Source organism: Podarcis raffonei, chromosome 2, assembly GCF_027172205.1.
Source record: "Podarcis raffonei isolate rPodRaf1 chromosome 2, rPodRaf1.pri, whole genome shotgun sequence".
In the NCBI taxonomy this organism is placed as follows: Eukaryota; Metazoa; Chordata; class Lepidosauria; order Squamata; family Lacertidae; genus Podarcis; species Podarcis raffonei.
This window is the reverse complement of record NC_070603.1, coordinates 54,210,033-54,228,436: the sequence shown is the minus strand read 5'-3', so window position 1 is coordinate 54,228,436 and position 18,404 is coordinate 54,210,033. Positions and strand designations below refer to the sequence as shown.

The 18,404-nt window shown below is 42.0% G+C and overlaps 1 protein-coding gene across 6 annotated transcripts in view; it reads left to right on the top strand.

The window, feature by feature from the left end:
- Positions 1 to 1,070: 1,070 nt before the first annotated feature.
- The window catches only part of LOC128407814 (uncharacterized), an 83,310-nt gene continuing 65,976 nt past the window's right edge, over positions 1,071 to 18,404 (top strand). For 4 of the 6 annotated variants that reach the window (XM_053376649.1, XM_053376651.1, XM_053376648.1 and 1 more), the window contains exons 1-9: positions 1,073 to 1,172; positions 8,146 to 8,309; positions 9,320 to 9,432; positions 10,164 to 10,282; positions 11,616 to 11,834; positions 12,321 to 12,464; positions 14,941 to 15,101; positions 16,690 to 16,805; positions 18,020 to 18,135. In XM_053376649.1, the coding sequence (XP_053232624.1) occupies positions 1,091 to 1,172; positions 8,146 to 8,309; positions 9,320 to 9,432; positions 10,164 to 10,282; positions 11,616 to 11,834; positions 12,321 to 12,464; positions 14,941 to 15,101; positions 16,690 to 16,805; positions 18,020 to 18,135 (1,234 nt within the window). In that variant the 5' untranslated portion in view covers positions 1,073 to 1,090. Of the gene's footprint in view, positions 1,173 to 8,145; positions 8,310 to 9,319; positions 9,433 to 10,163; positions 10,283 to 11,615; positions 11,835 to 12,320; positions 12,465 to 14,940; positions 15,102 to 16,689; positions 16,806 to 18,019; positions 18,136 to 18,404 lie in introns of all 6 variants that reach the window. The other 2 variants (XM_053376652.1, XM_053376650.1) reach the window with 2 other exon arrangements.

Sequence of the window (18,404 nt, the reverse complement as noted above, 5' to 3'; positions counted from 1 at the left end):
CATGAAGGCCACCTTGAGCTGATGGGAGGAAAGTGGGCTAGGAATGTCCTAGTAAATGAGAGGGGAGAGAAAAGGGGAAGACAGGTGTTATGTACTGAGTTGAATAGGATCCAAACTGCAGCAGTCTGATTGGTCCTAGAACAATAGGATCCAAAAGGCAGCAGTCTGATTGGTCCTAGAACAATAGGATTCAGAATACAGCAGTCTGATTGGTCCTAGAACAATGCAGCAGTATGATTGGTTGGCAGGAACCACCCAATCATGCTCCAGATAGAAGTGAATCCACAACCTGATTGGCTTAGAGTAGAATTCCGGAATTAGCCAATCATGTGCAGCCCATTGTGTAAATAATGTATATAAAGCAGATACTTTGAGGGGACATTCATTCATTCCTCCTCACCACTATGAGCTGAATAAAGAGCATGAAATCACTCTCTCTCCAAAGTCTTTCCTTCATTGGAGATTTTAAGCAGAGGTTAGATGGATTTGTCATGCGCTGCTTTAGTTGAAATTCTTCCATTGCAGGGGGTTGGACGAAATGACCTTCGGAGTCCCTTGCAACTCTACAATGTTATTATTCTATGAATATTACCCTTACAGCTTTAGCTGTGTCTCTGGTTCTCTTACACTGCCATCATTTTCAAGTCAGTGAATGCTCTTGGGCATTATGGGGCATGGAGGGTTGGCAGGGAAATGGTTTGGGAGAGGGAAATCCCTGAGGAGAATGGGGATACAATGGCAGGAAACCGCTGTGCATGTATAATAAGATAGCAGGGACCGGCAGCGGAGGGACCTGAAAGCAAGAGCCGGCTTTTCTAAGCAGGAGAATTGTCTTGACACCAACGTTATAAGAAAGGGAGGGAGGAGGGGGAGGAGGGAGCGGGGATTGGCGGAGGGGATTCGGGGGCGGGAAGTCGGCTCCTGCGCGCGGGACCGAGTGTGCGCAGAACTGTTCTCGGGGCTTGAGAGGACGACGGTTGAACTCTGGCGCCGACTCCGCCCACAGTGGGGAGGAGCCACAAGAGCCTCGCGTAGTAGTAGTAGTAGTAGTAGCAGCAGCAGCAGCAGCAGCAGCGGTAGAGACGCTCTAATGGCGCCCGGGCTTCTGCTCCTTTCGCTGCTTCTGTTGGCGCTGCACGTGCGCTTGGTCCATGGCGACACGTGGGATGCAGGTAAACGAAAGTTGCGCTGCGAACAGGTGTTGCTGTCGCAAGCATTGCAAATAAAAACACCCACAGCAGAGATCCAGCCTCATTCCGTCCATTGGGGAAAGGCTTGAACTGTATTTGGTGCTAGTACCTGAGGTGATTTTACCTCTGCCCTTTCCTTTCCAGCAGCTGCCCAAGGCTGGCTTAGCCGATCCAGAGCACACAACACACACCTGTCCTGTGCCCTTGGCAGTTTTTGTCACTATAAGAGGGGGGGCAGAAGCACCCAAAAAAGACGGAGGTTGAACACCTGCGTTGCATCACAAGGTCCCAGATTTCACCCCTGGCGTCTCTAGGGTAGGGCTGGGGGAGATGTGAAATCCTGCAGAGCCTCTGCTAGTCAGGGCAGACCACATTCGTGATTAAATAGCTTCTGCGGTGTTATAGTCGCAGGATGCTGGATCTCTGTGGGAGAGGTGATGGGGTGGAATATCCTGGAAGAGGTAAAGGCTAGGCTCCATCTACACTTCTGCTTGTGCCTAGAAAGCATGAGTCCAAGCGGTTTTCCACTTGCCCCACTCATTTCTAAAAAAAACCCCAAAATAAAGGTAAGGTGAGTTCTTAAGGGAATTCTTTCTGTGCTCAGTTTTGTGTGTTTAGTTTGGGCCAGGACGTAGAATGCTTGGCTCTTTCTTAGGATTGTGTCCAATTAAGTAATTGTGTTAGTGCAAGGACTTTACACTAGCACAACAGAACTTTTCCACTTGTTCTCTCACACATGGGAGTAGCCAGGTGGTTTTTTTAGGGGGGTGCAGAACCTCAGTTAAGTATTTTTATTTATTTTTATTGATCTAGAGGGGCAGCTGCCCCCCTGCCCTCCCTTGGCTACACCCATGCATACATCCCAGTTTGCTTTGGGTTTCCCTCAACTCTCTGGAACAGATTGTGGGGCATATGGGGAGAAGAGAGGACAGAAGTTCTGTTGCACAAGTAGAAGTCCTTGTGCTGAATGGACAACTTTGTTGGATACAACCCTTAGCCTTTACCATCCTATACTTCTGTAAAGAGGGTAGAAAATAAAACCTGTTGATTAAATTTCAGGTGGCGAGTGGGCTCATATGGAGAAAGAATAGGCCTTTGTTGTCTAAGATGACATGAAAGATGTTTTTAGCTTTGTTTACTAAATTCAGGTGAAATAAACATGCAAAATTAGATCAGTTTTTAAGTCATTAGAAATTTGTCTGTTGCAAACAGTTTCTTAGTGCAAATTACCCTAATATGCATTGGGGGAAAACTCAGTTCTAAATTTTTCGGAAAATTTGCACCTCTGCCTCTTAATCAGTGGATATAGTTTTTCTAGGCAGGTAAAGGTGTTGTAGAATTAATAGACAAGGATTCCAAATTGCAGAGCACATGATTCAATGAGAACATGTTTATTCACATAGACACAGTTTTTAATGCTCCACACAGTTTGAGTTGTTAAGATGCATCAAAAGTAGATTATATTTATTCCTTAAATTTTGAGTGTGCTTATAGGTTCTGAAGTAAATAAATGAAAGCTGTAAATGAAGTATCTTAAGGTTGGTTCACACATTAGTGAACCATGCTGCATCTATGAGCTTCTGTGAACTGGCTCAACTTCCAACACCAGTATTATTTCCCAAGGCTAGATATTCTCTTTCCAACCTGCACCTTTTTATATTTTGGGCAAGCTGATATCCCCTGTTACTTTTGCCCACTGACCTTAAAGCTGCTCCAGCTTCTCTTTGCCAGAGAGAACAAAGAAGGAGCTGCAGAGGCAGTTCTTAATTTCTCTCTCTTTGGCAGCAGTGTTTTTTCCTATTCCAGCTCTTGGCAAGAGCAACCACCAGAAAAAAGTGGGAAAATAGCCCATTCATTTTCTTTGTTCTCTCTGGCATGGAAAGGCTATTACAGTGGTACCTCGGGTTACAGATGCTTAAGGTTACAGACTCTGCTAACCCAGAAATAGTACCTCGGGTTAAGAACTTTGCTTCAGGATGAGAACAGAAATCGTGCAGCGGCAGCGGGAGGCCCCATTAGCTAAAGTGGTACCTCAGGTTAAGAACAGTTTCAGGTTAAGAACAGACCTCCAGGATGAATTAAGTTCTTAACCCGAGGTACCACTGTATTGATGTGAAGCTGAGTGGCCAGTGGTAGCTTTGAGCTCCCTGGGATCATGGGACAAGGCATGCATTAGAAGACTCCCCTGAAGGCACCTGTATTGACTGTTAGAACTGGGGCCCTCTGCATATGCACAGAAGCTTCTGAACATCCCAAAAGGTGTGTTTTTAGATTTAGATAGTGGATTTCTGCACTTAGATTTTGTTACGAAAAAGGAGCAATGCAGAAGCAAGCACCAGGTGGCTGGAATGGTAAACAGGATGTGGGTGATATTGGATTGTCCCGTGGGAAACTGGGACTGTCTGTAAAGTGCTCTGAGAGCCGGATGTTACCTCAGAGCAGCACATGACCCTGTACTGGAAGTACATGGGAGGAGTTTATTCTCTCTCTGCAGTGGGAAGCAGAGTGTGCAGACATGTTTTCTCTGTACTGGTGAAAGACAGGAATAAAGACATGTAAATATATTTCTGTCTGTCTCTCTCCCCCTCCCTGGGAGAGGAGTGGGGGGGAGTGGTGTGTTCTCCTTCACGTTGAGGAGAATCGCCGATTGGAGACCTCCTTTGATCTTGCCGGGAGTCGCAGACGGGAGGTCATAAGGAATCAAGCCGGGCACCTGGAGGGTGGCCAAATTCCTCTGGACTAAGAGCTAAGCTGGGGGCTCTGCTCTTTTGGCTTGGATCCCGACAACTGGTAGCAGACCGGTGGTTATCTGATCTATGAGAATCTGCATGAGAGGTGAGAGGTCGATGAATCGTTGCCATCCTCTGCACCTAAGGAGATAAAGAAAGCGTCTGCCTACAGCCAGAAAGCTGAAACAGACAGCTGGACACCGAGAGGAGTGTGTTTCAAGGCAACGGAAAAGGTATGCTGCATTTTGGGCAAGAGAGAATGAACGCAGAAAGATTTATTTTCTGGTTCACAAGCTGCATTTGAGAAAAGCAGCTCTGAAAGAGCAAGCTTGCATACCAGGAATTCCTGTGGTTTAGATAAGGAGTTCCGTCCTGAGCAGGTTGCTAGGCAACGTCTGCCAGTTACTGAGTGGCCTAAAAAGAGCCTGGGAAATCGAAAGTGTTTCGGCGCAGCTGTGCAAAGGGTTTTGAAAAAACAACCCAAAGGCAAGCCTGCCAGTGAAGCAGTAAACAAAGACTTTTGGAGTTTTACTGGCTTGAAAAGTGAAAGCTGGCTTGAGATTGAGTGCAAACTGACCCTTGGATTCAGCATGGATGCCAAGAAGGGGGGAGTGCCCCTGGGTGCCGTGGTTCTAGATGAACACAGCCGGCATGCTGCACTGGAAGAAAAGGACAGGGGGAGGGAGGAACGGAGTTCTAATTCCCCCACCGATGAGGCTACTGGAAAAGATGCTGTAGCTTTGAACGCTGTCCGATGCTACAATTGTGGACAGGCTGGGCATCTTCAGCGGAACTGTAAGAAGCCACGTCAGCCTAAAGGAGCGAAGGGCCGCTCAGCAAAGCCTGAGGCGTCAGGCAAAGGTCGTACCAAGCCTATGGTGGAACCTGCAAAGGCTTTGATGGCGAAAGGAACCACGCCAGATGTTGGGAACTCGTTTGTTATTGACACTGGATGCACGTTTCATATGTCCCCACACAGAGAACTCTTTTCAACGTTTAAGAAGCAAAGCTTCACTGTGACACAGGCCAATGGTCAGGAGCTAGAAGCGGCCGGCGTGGGAACTGTCTATCTTAAGAGTCTGGACTTGACAATAAACAATGTTTACTTGGTTCCTGAATTGAAGTTCAATCTGCTGAGTGTTTCGCAGATTGCAAAGAGAGGACTGAAACTGTCCTACGATGCTGAGAGCTGCGAGATCTACAAAGATGGAGAGTTATATCTTTCTGCCAAACAGAAGGATGGACTATATTTGTTGACTTTTGCACAAAGTGATTACATGGAATGTAATTCATCTGTGTCTAACCTAGTTTCTCTTGCAGGTGTGAGCAAGAAGAAGACCGGGGTCAACAGAGCATTTCAGCGGGTGTATGCTGATGTGATTGGTCCTCTAGAACCATCTAGAGGCAATGCAAGATATTATCTTGTGTGTGTGGATCATTTCTCTAACTATGTCTGGGTTTATGTGTTGAGAAAGCCACAGGAAGCCTTAGAGAGGTTTCAGGAGTTTTGTGACAAAGTTAAGAGTATGCATGATGCTAACATTGATTGTCTATTCACAGATGAGAAGCAGATTTTTCTTTTACAGGATTTCCAAAGGTTCCTGCAGAAGAAGGGGATCAGACACAAGATTGCTGTTTCAGCGGAAGCGTGGAACAGGGGTGTCTGTGTACGGGTGAACAGAGAATTGCAAAAGGGGATGGAAGCGCAATTGCTAAGTTCACATCTGCCACATGAGTACTGGGCCGAGTCTCTAATGTCGTACTGTTATACGAAAGTGAGAAAGGTTTCAAAAGAGTTGGGAAGTTCTCCTTTTGAGAAACTGTTCCACAGAAAACCTTCTGTTGCCCATTTCAAGGTTTTTGGGTCTCATGTGAGAACAGAAGCTCCAGGTGGAGTTAAGAATGCCAGAGGCATTTTTGTGGGGTATGAAAAGGGTCTCTACAGAGTAATTTTGTCTGAATCTGGTCAGGTGATTCTCACAAAATTTCTAGAGAGTGTTCCTGAACAGGAGAGAGTGATAGTACACACATTTCCCACTGAGGACGATTCAGATGATGATGATTTCACTGATTTCAGCTGTACTGAAAGTGATGACACTGATAGCTCGGAGAGCTCAGTTGTCACAGTCATTGAGAGGAAGTCTCACACAATAGATAGGCCTTCACAACTGAAGGATGAACCACTGTTTACCATTGGAACTAGTTCTCCAAAGAGTCCTGAGACTGGACCAGTGAGCAGAGAGGATCAGCACCTCATACGGAGGTCTGAGAGAGTTACAAAGGGTCAACCACCCAAGAGGTACTCAAAAGAGTTTGCTAACTTAGCTGTTGCATGTGTTGCTGTTGTAAACAACCGAGGACAGGTTGGAGCTGTGTCTAAGTCAGAGACAAAGACACAACAGAGAGTTGCTAGCCAAGGTAATGCAGGTGCACTCATTCCTTGGAAACCAGACAACCAGAGAGGTACACTGGGGAAACCAGTGGCGGGGAGTTCCAAGGGTGGAACTGAAACAACAGGGGAGTGTTATGTGTATAACAACTGTTTGTTTTCTTCTCTGGATCATGCTTTGCTTGCTGCAACACGCATTGATTCTTTTGGGGGAGGATGTTACGAAAAAGGAGCAATGCAGAAGCAAGCACCAGGTGGCTGGAATGGTAAACAGGATGTGGGTGATATTGGATTGTCCCGTGGGAAACTGGGACTGTCTGTAAAGTGCTCTGAGAGCCGGATGTTACCTCAGAGCAGCACATGACCCTGTACTGGAAGTACATGGGAGGAGTTTATTCTCTCTCTGCAGTGGGAAGCAGAGTGTGCAGACATGTTTTCTCTGTACTGGTGAAAGACAGGAATAAAGACATGTAAATATATTTCTGTCTGTCTCTCTCCCCCTCCCTGGGAGAGGAGTGGGGGGGAGTGGTGTGTTCTCCTTCACGTTGAGGAGAATCGCCGATTGGAGACCTCCTTTGATCTTGCCGGGAGTCGCAGACGGGAGGTCATAAGGAATCAAGCCGGGCACCTGGAGGGTGGCCAAATTCCTCTGGACTAAGAGCTAAGCTGGGGGCTCTGCTCTTTTGGCTTGGATTCCGACAGATTTTTCTGTTAACAGAAGATTAAGTTTGTGTTTAATTTTTCCATTTGAAATCAAGGTGATATAAAAGTGGTTAATGCTGGATAACTAATACACATAATATTTATATAGATGGGTAGAGGGGCTGCAACTTCAAGGTAATCAACTGAGCAGCTATAGGAGACAAAAAAAGAAAAGAATAAAATGTGTGCCCGTGCTTACATACTTTTGAACTAAACCCAACACATTCCTGGAGAAGATTATAGAATTTAGTACTTCTATTGTTGCACATAGTGGGACGCAGGTGGCGCTGTGGGTTAAACCACAGAGCCTAGGACTTGCTGATCAGAAGGTCAGTGGTTCGAATCCCTGTGACGGGGTGAGCTCCCGTTGTTCGGTCCCTGCTCCTGCCAACCTAGCAGTTCGAAAGCATGTCAAAGTGCAAGTAGATAAATAGGTACCGCTCCAGCGGGAAGGTAAACAGCGTTTCTGTGTGCTGCTCTGGTTCGCCAGAAGCGCCTTAGTCATGCTGGCCACATGACCCGGAAGCTGTATGCCGGCTCCCTCGGCCAATAAAGCGAGATGAGCGCTGCAACCCCAGAGTCGGCCACGACTGGACCTAATGGTCAGGGGTCCCTTTACCTTTACCTTATTGTTGCACATATGATTGTGTAGAGACACATACAGGGGAAAAGTGAGGATTAAGCATTTACTTGGGTTGTTTCTGGGCTCACCAAAAAACAATTTTGTTGCTTTTCTTTCCTGCCTTATCTCTTATAAGAAACTTGCTTCTAAATATACAGGCAGGATTAGAAGTGGATGTTGACTTGCTTTAGCTAGAAGTAATATAAGTGTAATAAAACAACATTTCTTTTTCTTGCGCAACTGCTTTTTGCATGTTTCTATTTTTCAATTTTCTGTTGAAACAAGCAACCCACTCATCCTATCTAATCTGTTTTATCAAGGTGGGTGTGAAGTCAGAGTCAGGATGCAATAGTTGCAGAATGTACAGTGTTCTCTATTCTGGCTTGGTGCCTGAAGAATCTAGATGGAGGTAGAACTTAGAAGTTTCAAGAGGAATAAGGGCAGCAATAAATTACAAACAGTCTTCAGTTTAAGTTAGAATATAATAATTAAATTACTTTTTCCCGTCTAAAGCTAGATTCAGACTGAATTGTCCTCAAGCACCCTGCTGGCGCTACTGGAATGGAAATTGTTATTGCCTAGAGGCAAATAATACGGGGACTTGGACAGAAGCGCTAAAATTTTGCAAGCGATACAGCTTTACAGAATTAGTATCATTTACTAGTAGTCAGGAAATGGTAAGTTGCATATATACTTACTTTTTGTATCTATACATTGAGGACACTCTCTGCCCAAACAGATACTGCATTTACACAGTATAGTCCACAAAATCACATTAATTAAAAATTGTATCTTGAGAGACCAACAATCAGGGCAGGGTTACAACAATAAGTACATAAAAATCCAGTTAGCAAAACTTTCCTACCCACCTTCTGTTTATAGACACCTCAGTAGAGTATGTCAGTAGAGTATTCTTGAAACAGAATAGCACCATTGGATACAACCAAAAAAATACATACAAGCAGCATTACAATGATGGATCAGATGAAGCAAATTTAAAACAGGAACAGAATAAAAGGCCTGCAAAAGTGTGTTCACTGCACTGCCATGACATTAAGATAGGTACCAGGTGAGCTTCTCTACTGGAACAGGCTCACCTAGTCCAGCATCTTGTTCTCTAAGTGGCCAACAAGATTATTAGGTTACAGAGAAACCAGCAAATCCTAGGTAACAAGACATTTGACAGTATTGCAGTTTATATTACAGTCTTAGTTATGAATTATGCAACAGATGAGCAGATGATGCTGTTTTTGAGTTACATCAATGAAACCTGATAAAATCGGAAATGATTTTACTGTAACCCAAGAGTAGCCGATAATTACTAGTTGTTCACACCAGATTTGTTCTCACTTACAAACAGATGAGCAATAAGAACTTATTGATCTTTTTCACTCTACTCCCATGTGACATCACAAATCATTTAACTTCTTTGAGCCAACAAATGTTTTCTTATGAATGTCAGGAACGTTAGTATCTTTGAACTAATGCTCAGTGTACTGTACAAGTAGAAACAACATTATTTAAGGGATGTAATATTTAGGAAGGCTTGGAAGGTAGGATCATAAAAAGTATTAGAAAAGATAAATTATAAAATAAATAAAAGAGATGTGAGGTCCAGGTGAATATATATTTGCCAATACGGTTTGTATGTCAAAATATCTTAAACTTTGCTATTGTTTTTCCACAGAACTGGATCTTAGCTTTACCTTTGGATGATTTTTGGACTGGATTGAATAACTTGGAAAATATTAACACTTTTTCATGGTCAGAAGGTACACCAGCAAATATGAGGCTTCCTTGGTAAGATGTGAACATTAAAAAGCACAATTGAAGTATGATTTGTTTTCCTCTGATATGATTGTGTCAGGGGTCTTTGTAATGATGCAAGTGTATTTTTTCTTTCTTTTACCACTTATATATTCCATTCATCTTGTGTATTGGTATTTTGTGTTATTGATATCATGGGGTAAACAAATATAGGTAAACAAACAGAATAATAATAATGAAAAAATAGTAAAAAGATGCTGAGGAACATAGGACTATGGTAAGCCAGAATGTTTCATCAACTGTCTCTCCCTCCCTTTTAACATGGCAACAAGGCCTATTAGCATTGGCATTCACAAAACTTTTCTTATGTTTACATTTCCATAGAATATTAATAGGACCATGGTGTAGGCCATTGTTAGAGGGGACCAAGAAACCAGCAGGCATGCCATAGTCAGAGCCATGAATACAACTGTTTTCATGCAAAGTCTTAAGTTCCCAGAGAGAACCCTTTTGTAATTCTTTCTGTCTTGGAGGGCCCAGTGGTTCTCCTGGGGCATGCCACTTAACCAGGAGCTCAGAGGGTATACATCTGCAAAAGCCCTTAATTACCAGGAGGAAGGGCAATACACAGGAGACAGAAGACATTACAATATCAGTGTGATCTCTGACATCAGTATTTTGAAAGAGCATATTTTTGCAGTCATGTTTTCACTGTTACGTCATGTAACTTTTCTCTTTTGTTGTACTAAAATCTAATTGGGAAGGCTTCAGCTATCGTCCCCAGCCCAGCCAAATACTGTGCATTGTGTGAAAGTTTCCAAACGTCGCTTGGTTGCTTTGCATTGCAATGAAAAGGCCCATTGGATCTGCAAGCGAAATACAGGTGAGTTTGGTTTTTACAGGTTTTTAATTCCTTAAATTTTTCCAATTTATCTGTGATTTCCAGACAGATATTCAAGTGGTTAGCTTTTTCCTATCCCACTGGCATGGTATATGATGAAATAATCCAAATGCAGATTTTATTGCCTGTATATTCAGAGAAATCTATTGTTTGGTTGCTTGTTCATTTATTGAACTGGTATATCACCTAATATTTCAGAAAATCTCTAAGCGGTTTACATCTTAACAGAAATCAAAGGGAGGAATTCAACATTGTTCCTTTCCAAACATTCTGTCAGTTCAAGCATTTCCTGTATGCCTGATGGAACAATCTCTCCCATCCCCGCTCTACTATTTGTTCTGCGTGTTTCCCTGACCCTCCTAGAGGGACCCTCCTAGCTGAGGCATGTGTGGGGAAGAGAGTGTGGTGTGCTACCAGAAGTCTTCACATGGGATTCCACTAGCAGGACCAGACCAGTTAGTTCAATCTGGCTCAAAATATATTACATAGAGATTCCACATTCAATCCAACTGCTATTAATATATGATACATTTTAAATAAGAGAATTAAGGAGTAAATATATCCACACAGTATACATAAGCAAAAAACGAAAACAAATCATATAAAAAATACGTCAAGAAGTAGTATCATAAATATTACAAAACTAGGTGTCTTCATATATAAAAATACAAATCTGGAATTCAGGAACCAACTGTTATACGGAGTCACTCAAGAATCATACTCTTCATGCATGCACAACTTCACCCCATCCACTCAATTCCATTTAACAACCAGTGCATATGTACAAGACAGCAGGTGAAAAGCTCGACCCCAATAATTTCCATCCCTTCTCTCACCTCGAGCAATGCAAACACTCTCACCCCATCTCTCATTTAAGGCCTTCTCTGCCAACAAGCTCTCACCCTGGGCAGTTAACCCAGACACCAACATGCCTAATACCACCTCACAGGGAGTATTGCAATCAATCGACTAAAAATAAGATAAATATTCCATATAGGACAAGTCAAATCTCAACAGGGCTCATCTATAGACCATTTAGCCAAACACCTTGCCATTGTTGACCCTGTGGGAGTTGATTCTTGTGATATGTCAAGTTGAGTAACTGTTCCACCCATTCTTGTTGCTTTTACTTCGTAGTAATGATAAAAGCCTACAGTGTTACATGATGCTTGAAGTAAAGATGTGTGCCAAATCCTAACTGGCATTTGCACACTTTTAATATATATTTGGAATTGATTACAGTGTGAGTCTGGCAATTTTGTGCAACTAATTTAAACTGGTTGCATTACTGTGTGGATTCTTTTTCCTATTGCAGCTGTTGACCGGTACCAGGAACACAAAGGAAAGGTGCTTCTATCACCCCCAGGCTCTGTATCTCAAGTACATGCAGATTTGATTTCTGCAAAGGCAGCGTGCTTGGAGCTTAGAGAACAATGTACAGGGATCACTATCTGGAATAATGCCTATGCAATTGCTAGAGGAACTGTATTGCTAAAAAGTGAAGAGCGCTGGTCTGCAGCATATGTCAAAACAGGTTGGCCAAACATTCTGTAGATTGCAGCTCACAGTATTGTATTATGCATTATGTGATAACAGAAAAACTAACTGATACAATTTATAGAACTAGGGACTGAGCATTCTGAGATGTAATCAGAATGTGAGTTCTTTGCCTTAAATGAAAAAGGCATTAAGTTTCAGCTGAAAGAAATATAAACGTAAAACTAAAATGCTGCATTTTGAGCAAACATTCATTTGGTTGCTTGCATGTTTTATTCTCCTTTCAAGAGCAGAATCTTTGTGGAAAGTATTTTGATAGTGTGAAGAAAGAGTTTGAGAGAGCTTGACATAAAAGGGAAAGAGGAATGGATATTCTGTACACTGCTTGGGTATTCTCTGTATAATGGTTTATAATTTCTGAAATGAAATAAATAAAACCTAAGTATTAGATGACCAGGAGAAGAAACAGAACTGTGGAAGGCAAATATGATTATTGTTATGTCCTTTTTATTATTTTTCATAGATTGCTCCTTGGGTTACTTTGGAAAGAACTGTTCCTCTGTTTGCAGCGGATGTTATGGTGATGAATTATGCAATCCATACACTGGAGTTTGTGATAATTCTCATTCTTGTAGAGCTCAGGACTCGCCTACTATTTGTGATCGAGGTACTTGAACAAAGCTAGTAGGGGATGAATTGGGAGCAGAGAAGAACTCTTTCTACTGTGCAAAACTAAATGTAAACTAAAAAAAACCCACTTTCAAGAAGCACCAATAAATATAATAGTGATATTCCTAACTCTTCATTGCACATGACATACCTTAGCTTGGGAAACCTTGTAGCAACAGCCCAGGCATACCAGCTTTTCTGTCTCTGTAACATTTTAGCTATGTGACTGAGCTGGTGTTTTCACGTTTTGACATCTACAGTGTTGCACATGATTAATTCCCAATAAGTTTATTCCATCACCTATTCTTCAGTGTTTGAGAGTGGCTGCATACTTATATGCACACACAGTTGCCATGGGTACACAAATGTTTTCTGCAGCAAGCACATAAATTGTGGGTGACATACCTCTATCTTTGAGCCACCACTATACGGCCTATTACACTTACGTGTGTTTTCAATTGGATTTGCGTAATATAGGCATTCTGGTGGTTTTTGACCACGTAGATCGTGACAAGTTTATCCACAATGACATGCCTCTTGTGCTATGTGTAGACTCATTCTGCCATTTATGTGCCATTTATGTAACCTGTATGCTCTTACTAAGCTGCCTTGTTTAAACCCCATGTTCAGAATTGAGTGTGGTAGGAATGGATGCCTCCAGTTCCACCTGTGGGTTGTGAGTTGTTGTTTTTGGTGGCCGTGTTCTTCTTCCTTATGGCTTAATTTGTAGAATTTCTAAAATTAATTTTGGAATTGGTGCATGTGCTGTTTGCTGCAGTTTTCACCTTGTGTCTTCCATTTTACAGGTTACTGCAGTGTGTGATTACACAGGACAGCGGGCCACAACTGTTCACTTGTATCATTAAGCATCCTCTTGGTTTTTTTCTAATAATCACTTCTTACCCTTCCTAAGTTCTTTAGCATGTGCAGAATGCTTCATAGAGAGGCTGGGATTTCTCTTATGTGCACTGTCACTCAGAGGAGGCCGAAACTGGAAGTTTCACCTGCTGTTTCCTCCCAGATTCCTCCCAGAGAGACAGTTATGACTCACATGGATGCTTGGATAAAATGAGAAAAACCAGGAAAGATTATTGCAATTTTTCTAATACAAAGTTCTATGAAACTGAGAAAAATCCTCACCCATCTTCCCTGACACTCCGCTTGTCAGAATTTGAAGGAGAGTTAGCAGCTGTGTTCATACTCCTGTTTACTGTGCACTCGCTGCATTTCCAGTGCTGGGTTTTTAATCTGTATTCATGTGACATCGTTGAAAATGTATATGTATCCTCTACTTTGATGCATTATTTCCTAAGATAGCTTCACACAGATTGAAAGACTTAAACCATTCCCAATTTGTCTCTAGCCAAGGTGTAAACACCTTTGCATAAGTTAAAGACATCCCTGCCCTATCAATGCCTCCTAGTGTGTACACAGAGGCTGCACCTCCACAGGCACATACCTCCACATGTGGTGGGAATGCCCCAAAATTCAATGCTTTTGGATATCGGTGCTGCAGGAAAAATGCAAAATAACAAAACAAATAATGAAAGCAATTCCGGAGTCTTTCTTGTGCCTGATAAACCATCAAGTGGATCTGTGACCACTTGTCATAGATCCTTTGCTTAAACTACTTTGCAATATACTTGTGATTGATTTCTGCCATCACTTCAGATTCCTTTTTGCATGGCTTTTTAATGAAAGCATATATGTCCTGTTAAGCACTGGAACCAGTCAGAGAAGAAGTTAAACTGAAAATTGTGACAGTGCATCTATACACAGTAGTATGAAGTGTAGCTCATCCACACTTCCATTTGTCCCACTGTTTTCCTCTGGGAAAACCTCCTGTTTACCGCTGAATTGGAAGAAACAAAAGTCATTTGTTTTGGTGTGGATTCATGTTTATTCTGATTCAGTGGTAAACAGCGGGTTTTCCTTGGGAAACTGGTGGGACCAAAAAAACCCCCTCACCACTTAGACCTGTGCCTAGAAAGCATGGAACAAGTTGAAAACCTTTTGGACCTATGCTTTCTAGACACGGGACAAGCAGAAGTGTGGATAAGCCTAAAGTCTGCAAAAAACAACACACACACCCAAAAAAGATTGGTGGGTTGGGAATGCAATTGTCCCCTTCTGCAAATACAATCAGGCAATTTGAAACAGAAATCTGGGGAGAAATTTGAGTGGATCCTGGGTGAACTATTTGCTTTTGCATAACAGCGAAACCCATTTTATAGGCATGCATTGTACAGAGCTGTAGCTATGGAGGAGGCTAGCCTTTTTTTGCCTTGCCATTGAGGCTCTCGGCCTCTGTGTGTGTGTAGGCAAATGCATGGGGGGGGGCTGCCCAACTGGGTCTTTGATCCAGGTGAAATAAAGCCTAGCTTTACCCCTGCATTGTGGTCCTTGCATGTGACAAATCTTATTACAGCATACAGACTGGAATGTTATCTGTTGTTTATTTGTGTTTTGATTAGCTATGAGCAGTGCATGGTGTCCACGATTTTCTGGTTGGAAATATTGGGGAAATGGCTGTTATTACTTCAGCAATGTCAGCATCAGCTGGGCAGATTCTCGGAAACAGTGCAGAAGATTCAGAAGTACGGATCTAGTATGGATTGGAAGCAGAAGTGAAATGGTATTTACACATCCCTATGGCAAAACACAAATAATGGAAATCTAGTGGTAGATTTTATATGGCTGTGTGTGTGTGTGTGTGTGTGTGTGTGTGTGTGTGTGTGTAATATATATATGTGTGTGTGTTACTATTTTGAAGTATCTTCAGTTAAAAGCAGGGTTTGTAAATTTTGGCATTTGTTTTGGCATTGGTTTGGCTTTCTGATATTTGCACCTGCCATTACCACAACCTACTGTGTTTTAAAAACAGTTATGAGTGTGATGGTTGTGCTGTGGCAGCAGCATCAAATGACACAGCCCCAGTCTGGCTCGAGTCCCATGGTGCTGTGAGTCTCTTTCCCTATACCACATTCACTTTAAAGTGAAGGTCTTTGCTAATTAGGTTTCCCTGACTAAATCAAATATCCCTAACTTTGTGGGCCAGGTCTGATTTACACCAGTGTTCCTTCTGGCTCATTCTTCCAACTAGTTCTCTTTTCAGAGGTGCTGTGGCTGTCTTTTCTCCACTCTGGTCCACATTTCTCTTTGCTTTTATAATGTCAAGGGTGTCTGCCTATCAGCGCCAACAACACAGGCCAGAGAGTTCCCTACAGTGTCTCTCTCTTCTCCAAGAGAGAGTAAGGCTGCAAATTTCCCTGGGAGTAAGCCCCATTCAATTCAGTAGGACTTGCTTCTGAGTCCCACTATGTTTTTGAGTCTTAAACAGGTAGGTCTTCAAGAGGTCTCATTTTAAATCATAAGGTGTTTTATTCAGAAAGTTATTAGACAAATTCTTGCAATATCTGGCTCTGATTGCTAGTTTATTACATGAAAGTATGTTCATACAAGAGGTGAGGTATTTATTTCACAAGTATTGTATAGCTCTAGAAAGTGCTTTGTGAGTTATGAACATGACTGGGCTTAATTTTGTTTGGAATAAACTGAGCCGCTATTTGTAGCTTGGTGTGTGTGGAAACAGCTTAGTTTGCTAAACCCAGTTAGTTACAAATTGAACCTGGATTGGAGTTGTCTATCAAAAACAGAAAAAAATTACGATAAAAAACTGTGTGATTTGAACTGAGCTTTCTATTTAAGAAGAACTGTATGAAGTTTAAAGTACGTTTAGTTACTGGGCGGTGGGAAGAATGTGTTTGTACCCAGCATTTGACTTGTGGATGCTGCCCTCTTGTGCTAGAAATTGATAGTAATGCAAATATTAAAACTGAGAGAATTCAAAAACAAAATGTCCTAGTTTGGGAAGTTGGGAAAATGGAAATCCCATTTTTGCTATGAGCCAGAGCCAAACACAAACTCCAGGCATTGGAGCCTGTCTTGTCATTCAGTTGCTGCCAGCTTGTTAAAATTCTGCCAGCTTGGGGCTAAGGATCCTATCTGTGTTATCTCAGAAGAGGTAGGAAGCCATCTCTTCCAGCTGGAGCTTACAGGAGCCTTTGCCAAGGCCTGTACCCCAGGGCTTGGGGGCATTCCTTTTATGTGGTTTAAAGTACTGTTAGCTCTACTCTGACCTTGTAAAATTTAGCAGAAGGCTAATATAGCCATCAAATATTGTTGCATCCCAAATTGTTTTACTGTCTCTTGTATTTTGGCAGGACTGGTTGTCCTCTGTAAACCCTCGTGACATTTTGTGGACTGGGCTGAATAGCAGGAAGCAAAAATCCATATGGATTTGGTCAAATATGAAATCAGCTGCTAAAGCATTACACTGGTACATAAGTGTACACTGGTACACATAAGTGTTTCTGTCAATTTTAGTTTCATCGTTTCTAATTTGCATTTCAATATTACTATTTCCATCTTGAGTAAAACTATTTTTCTCAGTTTTGTTATATATTTATTTACTTATAAAGGTATTTGTGTACCGCTATATCATTAAAAAAAATCAAAGTAGCTTACAACAATAGAAGCATAAAACCATAAAAATGTTAAAAACAGGCATCAATTTACCATTGTGGAAGTCTGTATTCCTAATTGTCTGCAGAGGCAAACTATAAACAACTCCAACGCACTGTAACAGAACAATGCAAGCAAAAATAATAACTAAAATAATTACCTCAAAGAACAAAAGAAGCAAAGGCAGAAAGAGCACAGAAATCCAGAGCTAATAATAAATACATTAAATTCTCAAAATGAAAATGGCATATAAATTAAGTAACAACAGAATCAAAGTCTTGTTTAAAAAGAAATGTCTTGAAATGCTGGTGAAACACAAATAGGAAGGTAATCTCTTGGAACAAGGAATTGCACATGTGGAATGTGCCTGCCATAGAGAAAGCCAGGCCTAGAAGGTGTTGGCACATGTGGGAGGGCTGTGTCACACATCTTAAAGGATGGACAGCTCCACTTGGTTGGGGACAAACTGCAAGAAGCTTTGTCCCAAGCTGTTTAAGGCTTTAGAAGTAATAGCTGACACCTTGAATTTCACTTGGAAACTGCACGTCTTGTACAGTACTTGCCCCAATCAAAGTTTTACTGGTGGTGTTTTACACTGGTAGAAGTTCTTGGATGGTTTTTAACTGCTGCCCCATAAAGAGTATGTTACAGTAGTCCAATCCAGATGGCATGTTTGACTGGGTTTATTTTTAATGTTTCCTTCTAGGAGCAGCCGGTGAGGAGGAGTGACATCATGCACCTGGTTGTGAAGTCACTGCCGCTTACAAGGAGGGAGACGGGCAAGGTGACAAAGAAGGTTGGTGCTGTGGCTGAGGAGATAATGCGCTCTGCAGATTGCCCCTCTCCTTCCCAGTAACCTGCAGCAACTCTGTTGGAGGCCAGGAGCATGGTACCACCCCTCCTCACTGGCTGCTCCTGGTTTATTGTTGTTGTGATCTGTAAGGTGGCTGAAAAGTTTTTTATAAGATGTAACAGAAATGTGCATATCTGTGTCTATACCAGTTAATCAGTCATGTCTTTTTCTTACAGGTTGGAACTAAAAGGGAGCCCAGCTGGAAGATGTATGGGTCTTAATTCAGTAGACCAAACTGCTCTGAGACTAAATTGTGAGGAAAAACACAAATTTATTTGCAAGAGAATTGAAGGTAAACTGCACAGTAGAGTTCTGAAGGTGATGAAGAAGAAAACATCTGTAATAATTAATAATAAAAAATTAATAACTTTATTATTTATACCCTGCCCATTTGGCTGGGTTTCCCCAGCCACTCTGGGCAGCTCCCAACAGAATATTAAAAGCACAGTAAAACATCAAACATTAAAAATTTCCCTAAATACTTGCTTAGAATTTTGATTTTAATTATATCAAGGTGAGCTCTCTAGGTTAATCAGATTTCTTTTCTCCATTCATGGTGAG